Raw genomic sequence first — 16,842 nt, 5'->3', positions numbered from 1 at the left:
GTCCAACACCTGGGAACCCGCAGGCTGGCCAGCTCAGACGACAGTCCTGCGTCAGCCTGCAAAAACTCCGGTGATGGAGAACAGCAGCAGCAACGCCAGAACCCGGGGCCGTCCAGTTTACCTGATCTCCCGGAATCGGCACTGCCCCCTAAAAAGCGTTTGGCAGCAAGACTGGTTCAATTGGGGGCCGATGGCGATGGGCATAGTTTCCAGCAACCAGAGAACCAGCAGCATGACCGTGAGCCCGCTGCAGCTTCGTTGGCTCTATCACCAACTGAAGTGGCTCCCAGGCCTGCGCAGTTTGGCTTCCCACCATTCCCAGTTCGCAGCCCAGTGCCTTCCCCCCATAGCCAGCATCCTACTGGGAGTTTCGTTTTAGGTGCAAGCCATACAGCCTCCGTGGGGATGTACGAGCTGCAGCGGCAGCTGGTCTCGGCACAGCCGCTGCAGCCGAGGCACTGGGAAGACCAGCAGGGCCAGTCTGGACTGTATGAGCGCCTGCTGTGGCACCAGCAGTGGAGCGGCCTGCCTTGGAAACAGCAGCAGCATCAGCAGGCTTGGATTACGCAGCAGCAACAGCAGTTTTTGCTTCAACAGCACGCGCGGTTCACTGGGACACAGCTGTATCAGTCTTGGGCTTCACCGGTGGAGCGCCAGCACGTGATGCAACAGCAGGAGCAGCAGCTGTTGGAACAGCAGAGTAACAAGCGGGTGACGCTAGGTCAGAGTCAACAGCAGGAGCGCCAACAACAGGAGCAGGACGTGAGACCGCAGGATCAGCGCAAACAGCAGCATGCAAAAAGGAAGCGGAAGCGGGAACAACAAGAGGAGTCGGAGCGACTGGATGAACAGCTGCAACCCCCACAGCGTGCCGACGCGCGTGGAACGCCTTTTCGCGAAAAGGCATGGCTTCCACCGAACTTTCCAAGTCCTCAGACTCCTCAGCCCAGCATCTCTCAACAGCCGTTGCAGTCTTCTGTTGCTGCACCAGCAGCAGGCCCCTCGACATCCATGCGATTGAGCACGCAGGTGATTCCGGGGCCTACACAAACTGCTCTTGCTACAACTCCCACTGGTAATGATGCGGGATCTCCATGGGTTAAAGCTGCTGCAGCTCGTCCAGCAGGGGCTGCTGCTGCAGCCGCGTGCGGGGAGCGTAATGGTGACTCGTCCTCTGTTGCCTCCACGGGAGCCAAAACAGGCGAGGGCATGGAGGTGCCGACCCTCTCTAGTTTACTAGGTGGTGCCAGTTCTGAAGATGCAGGAACAGCTGCAGCCGCATCAGGAGTAGCTCATGCCACAAACGTGTGTATAGAGACTCCAGCAATCACGGAGGCGCTGGGGGCGAATGAGAGCGTTGCTGAAAATCTACTGGGCCACCCGTTTGTGCGCCTACCGCGACGAATGGTGGAGCAGTCACATCCTAATTTTCAAATTGACTTCAAGCGTGCCGTTACCATTGTGCCTCCCCCGCGTTATGCCATGCCATTGCTTCATAAGGCCCATGACCTGCTTTCGCTGCAGCGATTATTTCCTCATCAGATGAAGCAGTTGGTGACAGTAGCGGAAGAACTGGTGGCCCACGCGATGCGGTATCACCGCCAAGACCTGTCAGCACATATAAACTGCCGCGCAGTTGAGCGGCTGGGGGTCCGTTTCTTGCTGCTGGATTGTGTAGTTTCCGCATGCATAGTTCTTGGGCAGGAAGCAAAGGGTGAGCATTGGGAGGTTTTCACAAAGTCAATTAGCCACGCTGTGCCGCTATGGACCCCACGGGGAAAGCTCACACCGCGACAGGCTTCTAATTTATCTCTGGTTATGGACCTCAGCAGTGGAATTCAAATACTCAAGACGGGACGACGACCAACACCCGCAAGTCTCGTGAAGGTCAAGCGGATGCTCTTCTGCTCGACCTTTTCCCCTCTACGTATGGTGAGCGGGGATTTCGAACCCTGGCAGCGGGATGACATCAGTGGATCCGAAGGGCCGTAACTACTCGAAGCGGAAATGTGGATTCCCTTTACTCTCAGTATAGGAGGGAAAGTGAGCAGGAACACGAACTTGTATTTTTGGAGTGGAAAAAGCCGCATGTGCTGTGCTCGCTTGCCTTGATTATCGATCGGCTGATACTGCGGTTATAACTTGTGAACCTTTCGACAGGCTGACATATACAATTCTTAACAGCTTGGCGAAAGGATACTAAGGTACACGTAGGTTTCGAAGATCGCTCTTTTACTATTTTGATGTCTTCGGCTCGAATAGGGATAAGAGAAAACAGTGGAAACAACCAAGATGAAGAAAACGAAGCCAAATGTAATAATGAGAGGTAAAGGAAGCGCTTATGGCGTTTCAGGAGTTGAGAAAAAGGATTTGAGGTCGTGGCCTTGAGCAGACGCAGCAGGGCCACTCACAGGGTGTTCGTGCACGCGCCTCGGCTTTACCATGTGTTTTGATTAGCAGGCATTGGGGCTTGGACAAAGCGTTTGGGTAATGACAAAGATGCGAGTCCCAGTGGCAAAAGCCTCGCAGTGGAGTAGCAGCATTTAAGACGGCTTGTGAAGCGGTGAATGCTACGGCCTGCCCGAAACATTATCTATCTGACACCTGTACATGCAGTTGCTTTATAGGTTGGCCACCCCGACCCAAGATGTTTGGCAAGTATTTGCAGTGTTTTTCCATGTTTGCATGCCTCCACAGGGGCTTGCGTATGGTTGCACGTGGGAATGCCTTTTGGCAGGCGTTACACCATCTTGTGATGCAGCTCCGGAAAGGTCGCCTCCTCTTGGCTATTCCCCAACAGCCCCAGCTCCTTGTGCAGCGGTGGCCAGGAAGCCTAGAAAATGGTGGGGACGTTTTCGGGTTTTTGGGGGACTCATGCATTCAGGATTTTGAGTCGATTGGTGTTCAAGGTGGCCCTCAGCCGAAACCAAGTTCTCTAGCTACTGGTAACACCGCGCGGTTGACGGAGGGAGGAGCGAGCTGCGAATCCCACCCTCACTCCTTGGAAGAAACGTATGCAGTACAGATTAACCCTGAAGGCTCTCTGGAGAAAAAGGATGAAAAATCTTAGCTAGTATTGCCAACGCGTCTGTCGGAAGCTCAGAGCTTGCTCCTCCTCGGGTAATGATGATTGATCAGGATCCGCCCCACGACGGAGATGCTGACAACGACAGGGCTATTCGCTGGATTGGAACGAGGGCAGTACCGGCAGCATACCGCAGCACTTCCAGCCGAAATTTTGTAGGCTCGACAACAATTCATGAATAATGCCTCCACCATTTCCACAGCGATGAGGGTGCAGTGATGAAGTTCCTTCCTTTTGTAGAGGTGTACTTTCCTCTTCAGGCTGCACCTGAAAAGCTGTATGTGTTATCAGCATACTCTGTATTAGAAGGGGAGACACGACAATGCTTGCTATACGTATGCAAGGGTGCTAAATCTGCGGAACACATCCATAGTATTGAGACTTTCCGAGATGCACTGCGTTTCCTGAAAGACAAGTAACCAGCCCAGGGTAAAGGCTAGGAAAGTGTAGCAAGGCAGTCGCCGATAGAGCGCTGCGCCGACAGCCATTAGACCTTGGTGAACAGAAGCCCTGCGGCAAGGTGCCGACTTTTTCTTCTCTCTCTCGTATCACGGGTGTCACCTGGAAAGAGGCAGTCGGTAGCAGACTGTGGGTGGAGAGTGGGCTGAGGGTTGGAAAGTTTGGCTACGCAGATATTACGAAATGGCCAGGAAACGGAGACAAGAAAACACCTCTTCCACGGCCCTCGCTGATAAAGAAAGCAGGCTTGGAAATGGCCTAGTTATAGGGCCTACGGGTTTTTGATGTATGAATGCCAGCCCTGTTTAGGGGAAGATAATAGAGGGAACAAACGGCAGTCGACGCTTCCGGCACTCAGAAAGTGAGGGGTTCGTCTAGGGGTCCATACCGATCGCCGCCCTTGATTCTTTTGCACTAAACCAGGACACCCTTCATTTGATAGCGTAGATACATGCAAAGAGGAACAGAACTGGAGCTACAGGCTGTTGCGGCAGTTGTCGAGGCAACCGAGGAAATGCCCTGTCCATGCGCACAACAATTTTCGCAGTGACTGGCTGTAACAGGTGACACGCGTAACTGCTCCTTCTCGAGTCAACCAAGTAGTCATCCAAGTTCTTGCTAATGCTCGAGAATTCCTAGCACTACTTGATAAAGGCTGGGAAGTGGTTACGATATCTTTAGCAACGGCAAGGAGGTGCAACCTACCTGGCTATGTGTTGTCGCAATATCGGCGACAACGTTCGCCGTCGGCCAACCGGACAAGAGGACCGGTAAAGCCATGTATGTAGGCTGCCGGCTCAAAAGGAAGGGGCCGTGTTGGTATGAGTGCATATCTACTGCTGGCCAGTTGACTGCAAGGCAGTGCCAGGCTTGCCGCGGGTGACTCGGTGGAGCACGCCCATGCGGACCCTATTGAGGGCTGTCTGATGAGAGCCACCGAGAAAGTGCAGCGCTGCTAACCGCATGTGCATCATTTACGATAGGAGTGGAATAGGAAAGGGGAAGGTGGGTGCAGACGCAGCATGGTCTCTCCTAAGTTGGCAAATGCGCCTCTCCATGCGTGCTGGCGGTCGGCTAAGGTCCAGGTAAGTGTTCAAGAGTTATCGGCAGCTGTAAGCGAGTGCAGACGAGGGGGCTCGGCTGCGAATGGTGGGCTGCCTTGAATCTCCACTTGCAGCGAGGTGCGGTGAAACTGGTAAAAGGTTCCTTTTCCCCAGGCCCAGGCCGGGGGGCCGCTGTGCGCCGGAGGTCTTGGGAGTCGAGGGGGAGGTCAGCTGCTCTCGGGAAACTCTCATACTAAGGTTTTTTACTCTATTTCAGCTCAGGTTTGTCCTCCGTTAATATGGAGGACCATCGCTGCAAAAATGGTATGTTGTTGGGCTATTGCCACCCCTACTCTAGCGAGAGTCCGCGAGCTTACAAGAGGACCGTCGCGAGCGGTGGTCGAGTAGGAAGGCTCAGGTTATGCCTCCTTGCCGCTAGTGCTGCAAAGAAGCTTCACATTCACGCCCAAACAAGCCTCCCTTTCCTACCTGCCCTCGCACTGTAGGCAGCTGTTGTGCATTTGCATTCGTGCAGGCTACCTTCTAAGGCAAGGTCTGTGTTCATGCGCCAAAACCATAGAACCATGCTACACTGCCCCTGGTTCAGTGGTATACTGCAAGTAAAATTAATATTTTAACTATTTATGGAACAGAAACGGTGTTCTGGATCCAGTCTCTCACCGCTGGGCCTTGGGCAATCAAGCCCAACGCGGGGATTGCAGCCAGCTTTTTGTCTCATTGCATGAAGGGGACGGCACTGATGAAGGGCATCCCCATGACGTTGAAAATTCAATGTAGTAGTTGTTCCATTTGAAATAAATTTTATTTTTATCTTACTCCTTTGTTTTGCCAATGTTTTTGCCATGCCTGAGCCTTTTTTGCCCCCCACGAGTTTTTTTTTTTAAAATTCCATATCGTACACGGTCGCCTTGCACCGTTGGAATTAGTACCTTGCTTTGCTCTGGCCTAGACTAATCTGTGTTCGCAGCCACCTTTTTGAGAACAATAAAACACATCCGCGGCGCTTAATGTCCATTATTCGAACTTCCCTTCGGTGGTAGGCGTGGAAGACTGCAGTGTAGTGCCACAGCTGACGGACGCTGCTGCTGCAGACTTTTTTTTTGGCTCATGGCATGCAATTTAACAATTTTGGGCTGCATCCAGATGCCAGAGCGGCATTACATTCTTCAGGACAATGCAACTCCAAGCTCTGCATCAGCTTTTTCCTCTTCAGGGCTGCCATCGGTGGGACCGGGTTTTGCTCGATCGCGGAAGTTGAGGTCCAGAGCGGCTCCTTCCATTTCGCGTCTGCGTGTTGTTCTGGGAACCATAGCCTCTGTGGTAGCAGTTGTAGTGCTCGTTTTTTCATGTTCGCGCGTATACGAGAGGCGTGCACTCCAGGGCCTTCGAAGCCGCAGGCTGGCCAGCTCAGAAGACAGTGATGCATCGATTGACGTTTGCGGCAGCCCCAGTGACGGAGAGGAGCAGCAACAGCGCCAGGGTCCCCGAGCTCCCGACCGGCCAGCTGAAGAGGAGCTTAAATGGCCCCTTAAGAAGCGGTTTATGGCAAGAGTGACTGGAAATTGTGACGGTGGTGCTGAAGAGAATCCCAAGCCCCAAGAATTGCAAGATCATCTCCAGAAACCTTCTGTTGCTCATCCCGGTTTATCACCACTTGAAGCGGCTCCAGGCCTGGAACAGCCTGGCTTCTCACCACTTCCTTTTCGCTGGCCGCCGCCTTCAGCGCAACAGACGGGGTCGCCAGAGCTCAGTGAAGCCATAGGACGACTAAGTCCCCGCCTTCAGCCCCAGGCTGCTGGGGGCGTTGCTGTACGTGCAAGGAATACAACCCCGCTGGGTGAGCAGCTGCTGCAGAGCCATATTTGGCTGACGGAGCAACAGGCGGACAGCGAGCGGCGGCACCATGAACAGCTGCTTTTCCACTTCCAGGCTATGAGTTCCCAGGGTGTGTATAGGGAGCAGGCAGAGCAAATGAATTGGCAGTCTCAGCAACACCAGGATCGGGAAGGCCAGCAGCAGCTGCCAAGACAGCAGAGGCAGCAGGCCTCGACGGACAACCAGGCCGAAGAGCATCTCCCGCATGAACACGCTGAGGCTCACACTGGTTTCCCTACAACTCAGGCAGCGCCAGTACAGGAGAGTTACGGCCCCTGGGCATTTCCGTTTAGCAGTAATCTGCATTTTTGGCATATGCCAGGGCATGCGCCGCTCGATGCATCCACAGGATTCCCGAATCTCGGCAGTCACCACGATGCTTCTGGACTTTTTTCTTGGTTTACGCAAAGAACAATTTGCCTGCAATTGCAGCATATGCAGGAACAGGTCCGTGGTATGGAGCGGCAGCTGCGCCGGATGCAGCGGCAGCTGCAGAGAGAATCGCGGGTCGGGCGACGTCAGCCTGCCCGCAGGCGCCGGTACGCCCAGCCCTCGCGGCACCAGCAGCGGCAAAACCTGCATTGGCAGGACGCGAGGCGGCAGATGCAATCGCAGCAGCAGGATTTGCTCCAACAGAAAGAGCAGCAGCAGCATTTGCCTCAGCATGCCGAGCCGCCGCACTCCATGCTACAGCGGCAGCAGTCTTCACCTCAGAACCGTCAGGGACAACAGGTACTATCAGGCCAGCGTTGGGGCCAACCGGAGGAGCAGGAGCCGACGCCGCAGGACGACGGAAAACAGCAGCACAGGAAAAGGAAGCGCGGGCGGGAACAGCAAGAGGGGCTGGAGTCACCCAAGGAACAGCAGCATCAGTTGCTGCAACCTACCGGGCGTGTCCCGGAGTCTTTGCTGGAAGATGCATGGATTGCCCTGGGCCCGCCAAGGCCTGAAACGCCTCAACCCAGCAGCTCTCGACAAGCGTTGCAGGTACCTGTCGCTGCAGGAGATACACCACCTTCGACCTCCGTGGAATTTGGCACGCAAGTGGCTGGAGGGTTGCCACTAGCTCCTCCTGCCGCGTCGCTTACTATTCCTGATGGAGTTGCTTCAGGCGATTCGGCTGATTTGGCTCCAATATCAGGGGCTCCCGCAGCAAACACAGCAACTGGGTGTGTGTTTTCTGATGGTCGGTCGTCCCCTGGTCCATCCACAGCAGCCACAGAAGGCAGAGGAGTGGAGGCGGGGGTCCCTTCTACTGTGCTGGTTGGTGGGGGGTTTGGAGATGGAGGGGCGTCAGCAGCTGGTGAAACAGCATCAGCTGCTGAAGGCTCAGCACATGCGGGAGGAGCAGCAGCCCCTGGAGGAGCAGCAGCTACTACTGCAGCTGGGGCAGGTTCCGCTATACCTGCGCCTACATCGACTCCGGCGAGCTCTACTCTGCTAGGGGAGGGGAGTGGTCCTCGAGCTGCTCATTCGGGCGTCCACCCGCTTATGCGCCTGCCGACGCCGTTGCCCAGTGTGACTACGCCTGTTGTGCTCGACTTTGGACGAGCCATGCAAAGTCCGCCTTGCAAGCGGAACATCTTGGTTTTACTACAGAAGGCAAAAACGATACTGTCCATGGAATTTATCTCTCTTTCTCATTCGACGGTCTTGAAGGAAACAGTAGAAGAACTGATAGGGCACGCGATGCACCATCATGGTCAAAACTTGTCGGGTCACCAGACCTACCGCGCAGTTGTGCGGCTGGGGCTCCGTTACCTCACACTTGATACTATTGTTTCCACCCTAATGGTTTTCCAGCAGAAGGTAGACCAGGCCTTTTGGCAGCGCTTAATAGGTGCCGTAAACCATGTCGCTCCCCCCCATATTGAAAAATCAAACTTCTCACCTCGAGCTACTTTCTCCTTAAAACTGGCACAGGAGCTCAGCAAGGGAATACAAGCACTAAAGGGAGGAAAGAGGCTGCCAATTGGTTTGCAAATGAGGCTGACTCATATGCTCTTCTGCTCTGGTTTTTCCCCCGCGCGTTTTAAGGAACCCATGTTCGATCAGTGGAGGAAGTTTCACAAGCGTGGCGCCAATGGACCTTAGCTTCTCCCACTGGAGACGCGGATTTCCCGTGCACCTAGTGCAAGAGGAGGTAAAATAATAGAAAGGAGAAATCAGCATTTTTAGCGAGGAAGATCGTATGTGCTGGGCCCGGATGACTTCGCCTTCCATCACTTAATATTGTCGCGACGGCTCCTGAGCTTTCCGATCAGCTGGCGGATACAATTATCAGCAAATTCCTAAGAAAATGCTGCAGTGGAAACGGAATTCAAAGGCAGCCATTCGCCAGGTGCAGTGCCTCCGCTAGGCTGTGGACTTAGTGGGAATGGCAGAGGCAACTAAATAAACTTAACTCATCGGGAATAAGCAAATAAACAAAGTGTTTTCCTTTGTCGTTTTGCAATTAGCTGCTTGAACACCTGCTCTGATCGGGAGCGTCTCTTGCGTTTCGGGATTTGAAAGGAGTGATTCGAGGTCCTAGCGCAGGCCCCACAGCGCTACTCCCAGGGTGTTCGTGTACACACCTGGACTCCTCCACGCTTGGGTGTGCCTTGTCATTGCTGCTTCCGCGTAGCATGTTTGCAATGCCATTGATGAGAGTTCAAGTGGCAAACACTTCGCAGTAGAGGAGCAGGATATAAGACGTCCCCAGTGAGGCGATGCCTCCATGTTATTCCCTGCCTAAAGGACGGTTTGGCTGACGCGGATTGACTCATTTCTACCGACGTCAGTCCATATGCGCGCAGGTTGGCCAGCTTGATCGAGGGGAGTGTTTGACAAATTCTTACGATGTTATTATCCCAAGGTATGTTGATTCAATATGGTTGCATGTGGGATTTTCTTTTAGGATCACGGCGCGGTGCAACTCAGAGCAGCCCTCCTGTGCAACATCCCCAGGGTTTTTTTTGGTTTTTTTGCCATTGGGGCGAGGACGCTTGGAGACTGTAGGGGAGGTCTGCCGTTTAGGGGAGAAGTCTTATCTGTCGTATCTGGAATATGTTGTTCACGACGGTCCTCGGCTAAGATGGAGCTTTCTGGTTCCATACGCGGGCTTCGGTGAGTAGCGCCGCACCTTGCTGCAGGTCAACGCCATACACAGCTCCTGAACGCTTTTTTGGCCCTCAGTAGACAACCTACGCGCAAGTAAAAATGCATGTACAACTGCAGACGGACCAAGATTCAGAGCGTGCTACGGCTGGCCAGCCGTTTTCGCGGTTTTCTGCAGGGTGCCATAGGCTCGCGTCCATGCAAATCTAGCGCTATTGCTCCCAAAATTGTTCAAATACGCAGTTTTACGAGACCCACACTAGGACTCCACAGGCTTGCCAAGCCCTTGAACTGGGTACCCCCACACAAGGAACGAGCGGGTTGGTGGAAGACGGTGCGCGTGCGCTGATCGCTTGGCCAGTTGAGGGACAACTCAAAACTCAGGGTTTATTAGGGCCATTTCAGCAGTGCCTAGCAACACGACTATCTAGAATAATCCAAAATAACTAATGGTTTCAACTTTTTAATAAAGGCGAACGAATACGCAGCCAGTAATGCCCAAATCTCAACAGCCGCGCAAACAGCTGCCCTGGAAAACAAATTCCAGGGCGCATGGAAGCCAAAATGAATGAAGCGCCACAAAGCTCCGAATGCATAAGGTGAAACATGAAGTATGCGGAACGAAGGATACCAAAATTAAGTCCTCTTCGCATTTATGTTTTACGCACGCAGAGCTGCAGCCAAAGCTTACCTGTTGTGAACACGCGCGGCTGTTACTGCGTGGTACCTTATACAAACTTACTGACGCGCACACACTATATCTATCGCTACACTCAGCGGACTTCCCCTTGATTGAACCAAATAACGGGCAGAACCCCTTAAAACGCATTGGTGTTTCACAATCTTAAAAAGGCGCCTGGGCAGCAGTGCCAGCCTCACACCCTGCCCCAGACGCGGGGTCCTTGCCGAGCAGCTTTAGCCTCAAGGCTCCTTTTTTTGCTACCTTAAGACTTCATTTTTTAAATGTCTCTGCTCCATAGGCCGCTAGAGGACTGATTTCAGAACTATCGTAGAGGTGGTGCACCGCAACTTTCCCCCTCCACGGATCGTATCTGCCGCGCCCAGTCTCGAAACTTCTGTCGTCTATGTTCCGCTCGTTCATTCTTCCTCCGACTAGTACCTCGGGTTAGAAAGCTCCCTCCAACTCTTCGGAGGTAGGGCCCCGTACGCTGCTGCCCCCTGTATTGTAAGGCTCCCGTTGCTCGTTTATGCTGGCATCCGAGCAACTCTTTTTCCCGTCTTTCTGGTCTTCGCCGCGAAACCTTAGGTCCCTGGTGCTTGTCTCATGTTCCTTCCCAACGGTCCCGCTGCCTCTTTCCCCTTCAAGGGCTCTGTTCCGCTGTGCTCTGCTGTGCCCTGCTGGACTCTCCTGTGTTCTGCTGCTGGGAGCATGCCTTAGCTGTTGCATGCTCCCATGCTCCGAGACTTTCGCCTCGGCACCTTATTTTCACTCGCACAGCTTGTCAACCGTCTTCTTCTCTATGCAGGTCTTCGGCCCAGGCTTGTGTTAGTGTCGCTTGCTTCTGTCCCTTGTGTCTTATCCCGGCTTACTGTATGGGCTTGCGCATCTGTACTGAGATTCATGCTACGTCCCGGGTATCCGTGACACCCTCCTTGTTTTTCCTTCTCATGGCTTGGGACTCTTCCCACCTGGCAGCATGATGTCGGATGCGAGAGGGGAGCGCTGCTGCGCCTAAGCTGTTGTAGGCCATCTCATCTGGGGACTCCTATGCTTCTACTGCTATACCCTTATTGCTCGGTGCTATCTCATGAGCATAGACCACCACCGAGAATTTACGTAGGTACGCAATCTGTTCGACAACTAGTACCATGCCCCTTCATAAGCTCTTGACCAGTCGAGCCCCAGCAATAAATCGTACGACACTGGCTCCAACAAGTCAGTCATTCGGGACGTTGTGTGCCTCATTTCCGATCTATTTCTATTACTCCTCCTTTTACTAATAGCGCTGGCCTTTCTGCTACGGTTAACTTAAATTCTTCAATCAAAGTTCGTCTACGTATCAAAACGCTCCACGCACTGCGAACTGACAAATATGCGCGACGCCCTAAACCCAACAATGCTGAACAACACTGTCCTGAAATCCGTACGCTTTGCAGTTGCCGTCTTTCCTATTGGGCACCGCACTCCGTCCTCTGGGTATGAATCAGTCTCGAACGTCGTGACCCACTACGTCGGGATGGCCTCTCTAGGGGTGGACTCGTCTGACACGTACGTAATAGCCTTCTCCTTCTCCGTCCTCAATTGTACCTCCTCAAAGACTGACAGCGGCTCTCTCCTGCACGTTCGGATCATGGGAATCCGCAGCGACGAATTTGTGCAATTCGGAGACGGCGATCTATACGCTACATTCGGACCCCAAGCGCATGGAGCGTAATATATGCTGCACTGCTGAAGTGGCTGGCCTTTATTGAGTTGTCCTGAACTAGTGCAAACCGCCCCTGAAACCCACCACCAGTACTACAGTTCCGAATCGTTCAGCGGACTCTGTATGATTTCCCGTTTGCCGAGCTTTAGCTAACTATCCTAGCAAGTAATGCTTCCTCAACTTACTGTAGAGTCTCTGCGCTTCCGTTGCGTCATCGTTCCTGGTCCCTCTGGTCCACCTCCGTGAATCGTAGCGACATTACATCAAAGAAGGCTGTCAGGTTGTCTCCCCAGTCCCGAACGAACTGCGGCAACACGACTCGGGTTTGCCTCTCTCAAATACAGGACACTCCCGGAAAGTAGAGTTAAGTGACCCAATCACTCGACCGTTGCACACCCCTCATTATCATCCGGCATTGGCTTGCAGCTTGTAGTGTTCCCTATCTTCTTGGACCTATCTCTGGCCCGCTCCTAGGACCTCTCTGGGATGCGCAATAGTGCCTCTCTCTCTGACGGCACGGCTCCGATAACAAAAGAGCCCAGTAATATCCGCAGTCTCTGGCTCAAAATATCCAGGAGCAGCCCCCAAATGTAGTGAGCAGATGCCACCCAGGACTGTTAATACGTGGTACCCTGTACACACCTAGGTGCACACTTTATATCTCTCGCTACGCTCAGCGGACCTCCCCTTGCTTAAACCAAATAACGGGCAGAAGCCTTAAAGAGAATATTCGCGTCTGAAAATCTTAAGGAAAACCAAGAATAATAGGACTCCCCCCCTTACGTGGGTCGGCGCCTGGCCAGCAGTGCCAACCTCACAGCCAGCCCTTGACCTGAGGTCCTTGCAGAGAAGCCTTAGCCCCACGGGTTCTCTTTCTAATGCTTAGTTTATTTCTATGAAGACTTTATTTTTACCTTTGCTTCTCGATATGCCGCTACAGGACCGATTTGAGCACCATTGTAGTGCCGCCTACACGACCGGTCGAGTACCCCATCGGCCAGTGGGTTAATCACATATGCACCTCCAATGCATTCGTCACGGTGCTCTACAATTTCCTTATGAGTGGCTATAAAAATCACCCAACGAAGACAAACTTATTTGCTTTGAATGTGCGTACGCTCAGAGGACAGGATCTGGCTAATACTTGTCTGGAGATAGATGACGATAAACGCGCGGCGAACTCCTTTCATTTTTCCCTCCGCTCCATTGCTGACTACCACAAAAAATTCAAAGGAACTTACATTTGCTATTAACAATAGAGACGCACTACTTTGAGCAAACTCTAATTCATCTATTCGAGCATGGTCGCATGCCGCCGGAAGACTGGTTGGCTGGCCTTGGACAGGCGACAATTTCGCCGATTTCTTCCTCAACAAGAGGAATATTAAGGGCATCGTTATTCAAAAAGCAGAAACTGTCAATTCAAATCGGTCGACTGGCACTCGCTTGCAGCGGTTCGAACGAATTCCTGCGACTGTTGCCTGCCTATCCAGGGGTGCCTTAATGGCATGCAGGGAACGACGACGTATGTATGGTGTTTCCCATGATATTTCCACTGCCGTTGGGGCTTCATAGTAATACGCTCTACATTCTAATTCTATTTGCTGTACATTTCACTTATTTGTCCTGCTTATCTTATCGTACCGCATGACTCGCCTCTGCATGGGGAACCCCCCGTATCGATTTCACAAGCTTCCTCCTTTCTCTTGGCCCCGATGGAAGCATTTCGTGCACTGCTTTGCTCTGACCTAGACTAATTTTTATCGAGGGCATAGCAAAAGAAGTCTCTAGCAGTTTACATCCACCATTTGAACCACCTTGCCCAACCACCTGTGGATGGGCCGTGTGTCTGCACTGCATTCCGAGCCACGAAGGAGGTATATTGCTGTTCCAGGTTTCGTGGCCCATGGCATCCATCTAAGTCTGCGGCCAAATGCCTGAGAATAATAATATTTTTCTATACAACGCAACTCCAAGCTCTGCATCAGCCTTTGCCTCCTCAGAGTTGCCAACGTTGGAATCCAGCTGTGCTCGACCCGTGAAATTGAGGGCCAGAGCGCCGTGTCCCTCTTCGCGTCTGCGTCTTGTTTTGGGAACCATAGCCTCTTCGGCAGCAGTTGTACTGCTCGTTTTCTTCTGTTCGCGCGTATACGAGAGACGTGCAGTCCAGGGCCTTCGAAGCCGTAGGCTGGCCAGCGTAGGAAACAGTGAGGCGTCCGTTGGAAATTGCTGCGACGCCGGCGACGGAGAGGAGCGGCGGCGCCAGGGTCCCCGTGCTTCGAAGTGGCCCGCTGGAGAGGAGTTTAAATGGCCCCTTAAGAAGCGGTTCACGGCAAGAGTGGCTGGAACTGGAGACGGTGGCGCTGTAGGGAATCCTCAGCAGCAAGAACAGCGGTATCTCCAGGAACTTCCTGTTGCACCTCCCGGTTTATCCGCGGGTGAAGCTCCTCCAAAGCTTGAACGGCGTGGCTTCTCAGAACTTCCGGTTCATGGCATACTGTCCTCAGCGCAAGCACGGGTGCGGAGAGAATTCGATGCAGCCAGAGGACTGCAAAGGCTAAGCACTCAAAAGCATCCTCCTGGACATTATATTCCAGATGTGCGGCAGACAATCCCGCTGGAGGTGCGGATGCAGCTACAGCTGCACCTGCTTCAGCGGCAACTGCAGAGAGAGGGACGGCACCATCGGCAGCAGCAGCTCCACCTCCAGCAGCAGCATGACCAGCACGAGCTGTACCACCAGCAGCAGCAGCTTCATTGGAAACACCTGCTTTGGCGCGTGCAACAGCAGCAGCAGCCTTTGATTCAACAGCAACAGCAAGGGCACTTAATGCAACAACAGCAGCAGTCGTGGCATCAACAGCCGGAGCTGCCGCTTTCTTTGCTTCAGCAGCAGGAGCAGGAAGACGTGATACAAGATCAGGACCATCACCAAATGGAGGAGCAGGAGTCGACGCCGCAGGACGACGGAAAACAGCTGCACAGAAAAAGGAAGCGCGAGCGGGAACAGCAAGTGGAGCTGGATGCACCCAAGGAACAGCAGCACCAGGTGTTGCAACCTACCGGGCGTGCCCCGGAGTCTTTGCTGGAAGATGCATGGATTGCCCCGGGCCCGCCAAGGCCTGAAACGCCTCAACCCAGCAGCTCTCGACAAGCGTTGCAGGTACCTGTCGCTGCAGGAGATACACCACCTTCGACCTCCGTGGAATTTGGCACGCAAGTGGCTGGAGGGTTGCCACTAGCTCCTCCTGCCGCGTCGCTTACTATTCCTGATGAAGGTGCTTCAGGCGATGCGGCTGATTTGGCTCCAATATCAGGGGCTCCCGCAGCAAACACAGCAACCAGGTGCGTGCTTTCTGACGGTCGGTCGTCCCCTGGTCCATCCACAGCAGCCACAGAAGGCAGAGGAGTGGAGGCGGGGGTCCCTTCTACTGCGCTGGTTGGTGGGGGGTTTGGAGAAGGAGGGGCGTCAGCAGCTGGTGAAACAGCATCAGCTGCTGAAATCTCAGCATCTGGTGGGACATTAGCACCTGTGGAAAGAGCAACAGCTCCTGGAGGAGCAAAAGCCGCTGCTGCAGCTGGGGCAGGTTCCTTAATACCCGCACCTACATCGATTCCGGCGAGCTCTACTCTGCTAGGGATGCGGACTGCTGCTCTGGTTACTATGAGAGAACATCCGTTTGTGCGCCTGCCGAAGCAACTTTTGGTGAACTCTCCGGGTTCGATTGTGGTCAACTTTGAGGACGCCGTGAACAGTACGCGTGCCTCACGGCATGCCTTGCCCTTGCTGCTGAAGGCTCGTTGGTTGTTGTCCAAGCATGTTTTGTTTTCTGTCCACCTGAAAGAGTTGGTGGAAGTAGTAGAAGAACTGATAGGGAACGCGGCGCACTATCATGCCCAAGACGTGTCGCACCACCAGACTTACCGCGCAGTTGGGCGGCTGGGGATGCGTTTCCTCGTGCTGGATGTTATTGTTTCCACCCTCTTAATTCTCGGGCAGAAGGTGGACCCTGGCCGTTGGCAGCGCTTCACAAATGCCATTCGTCACGCCGCTCCCCAACCTCCCCAAACTGCCAACTTCTCAAAGCGGGCGCATTTCTACTTATCCCTAGCGAAGGAGCTCAGCAGGGCAATACAAATACTGAAGACAGGAAAGCGGCCGGCACCATCAGAGCTCCTGCTTATCAAGCGCATGCTCTTCTGCTCCTCCTTTTCACCCTCGCGTTTCAAGGGACGGGATTTCGATCCGTGGCGGCAGGATAACATCGGCGGTGCCGATGGGCCTTAGCTTCTCCCACCGGAAACGCGGATCTCCCGTGCACCTAGTGCAAGAGGAGGTAAAGTAATAGAAAGGAGAAATCTGCATTTTTAGCGAGAAAGATCATATGTGCTGGGACCGCTTGGTGTCGTTAATATTGCCGCGATGACTTCTGACCTTTCCGAACAGCTGGCGGATACAATTATCAGCAAATTCCTAAGAAAATGCTGCAGTGGAAACTAAGTTCAAAAGGCAGCTATTCGCCAGGTGCTGTGCCTCTGCTAGGCTGTGGACTTAGTGGGAACGGCAGAGGCAACTAAATAAACTTAACTCATCGGGAATAAGCAAATAAACAAAGTGTTTTCCTTTGTCGTTTTGCAATCAGCTGCTTGAATATCTGATCTGTTCGGGAGCGTCTCTGGCGTTCCGGGACTTGAAAGGAGTGATTCGAGGTCCTAGCGCAGGCCCCACAGCGCTACTCCCAGGGTGTTCGTGTACACATTTGGACTCCTCCACGCTTGTGTGCCTTGTCATTGCTGCTTCCGCGTAGCATGTTTGCAATGCCATTGATGAGAGTTCAAGTGGCAAACACTTCGCAGTAGAGGAGCAGGATAT

General features: G+C 53.4%; 3 protein-coding genes across 3 annotated transcripts; all 3 read left to right on the top strand.

The window, feature by feature from the left end:
* Positions 1-405: 405 nt before the first annotated feature.
* Positions 406-1,992, top strand: EAH_00048820 (hypothetical protein, conserved; the record flags this gene model as incomplete). The annotated part of the gene is made up of 1 exon (XM_013391382.1): positions 406-1,992. One exon carries the CDS (start codon positions 406-408, stop codon positions 1,990-1,992), a length of 1,587 nt encoding a protein of 528 aa, XP_013246836.1.
* A 3,723-nt stretch (positions 1,993-5,715) lies between these two features.
* On the top strand, positions 5,716-8,577 carry EAH_00048810 (hypothetical protein, conserved; the record flags this gene model as incomplete). Its single annotated transcript, XM_013391381.1, has 1 exon — positions 5,716-8,577. One exon carries the CDS (start codon positions 5,716-5,718, stop codon positions 8,575-8,577), a length of 2,862 nt encoding a protein of 953 aa, XP_013246835.1.
* A 5,325-nt stretch (positions 8,578-13,902) lies between these two features.
* EAH_00048800 (hypothetical protein) lies at positions 13,903-16,257 on the top strand (the record flags this gene model as incomplete). The annotated part of the gene is made up of 1 exon (XM_013391380.1): positions 13,903-16,257. The coding sequence occupies one exon, from the start codon at positions 13,903-13,905 to the stop codon at positions 16,255-16,257; it is 2,355 nt and encodes a 784-aa protein (XP_013246834.1).
* Positions 16,258-16,842: the final 585 nt, after the last annotated feature.

This window comes from Eimeria acervulina, genomic scaffold, assembly GCF_000499425.1.
Source record: "Eimeria acervulina Houghton genomic scaffold, Eah_scaff777, whole genome shotgun sequence".
NCBI classification, from domain to species: Eukaryota; Apicomplexa; class Conoidasida; order Eucoccidiorida; family Eimeriidae; genus Eimeria; species Eimeria acervulina.
This window is presented reverse-complemented; position numbering and strand designations above follow the sequence as displayed.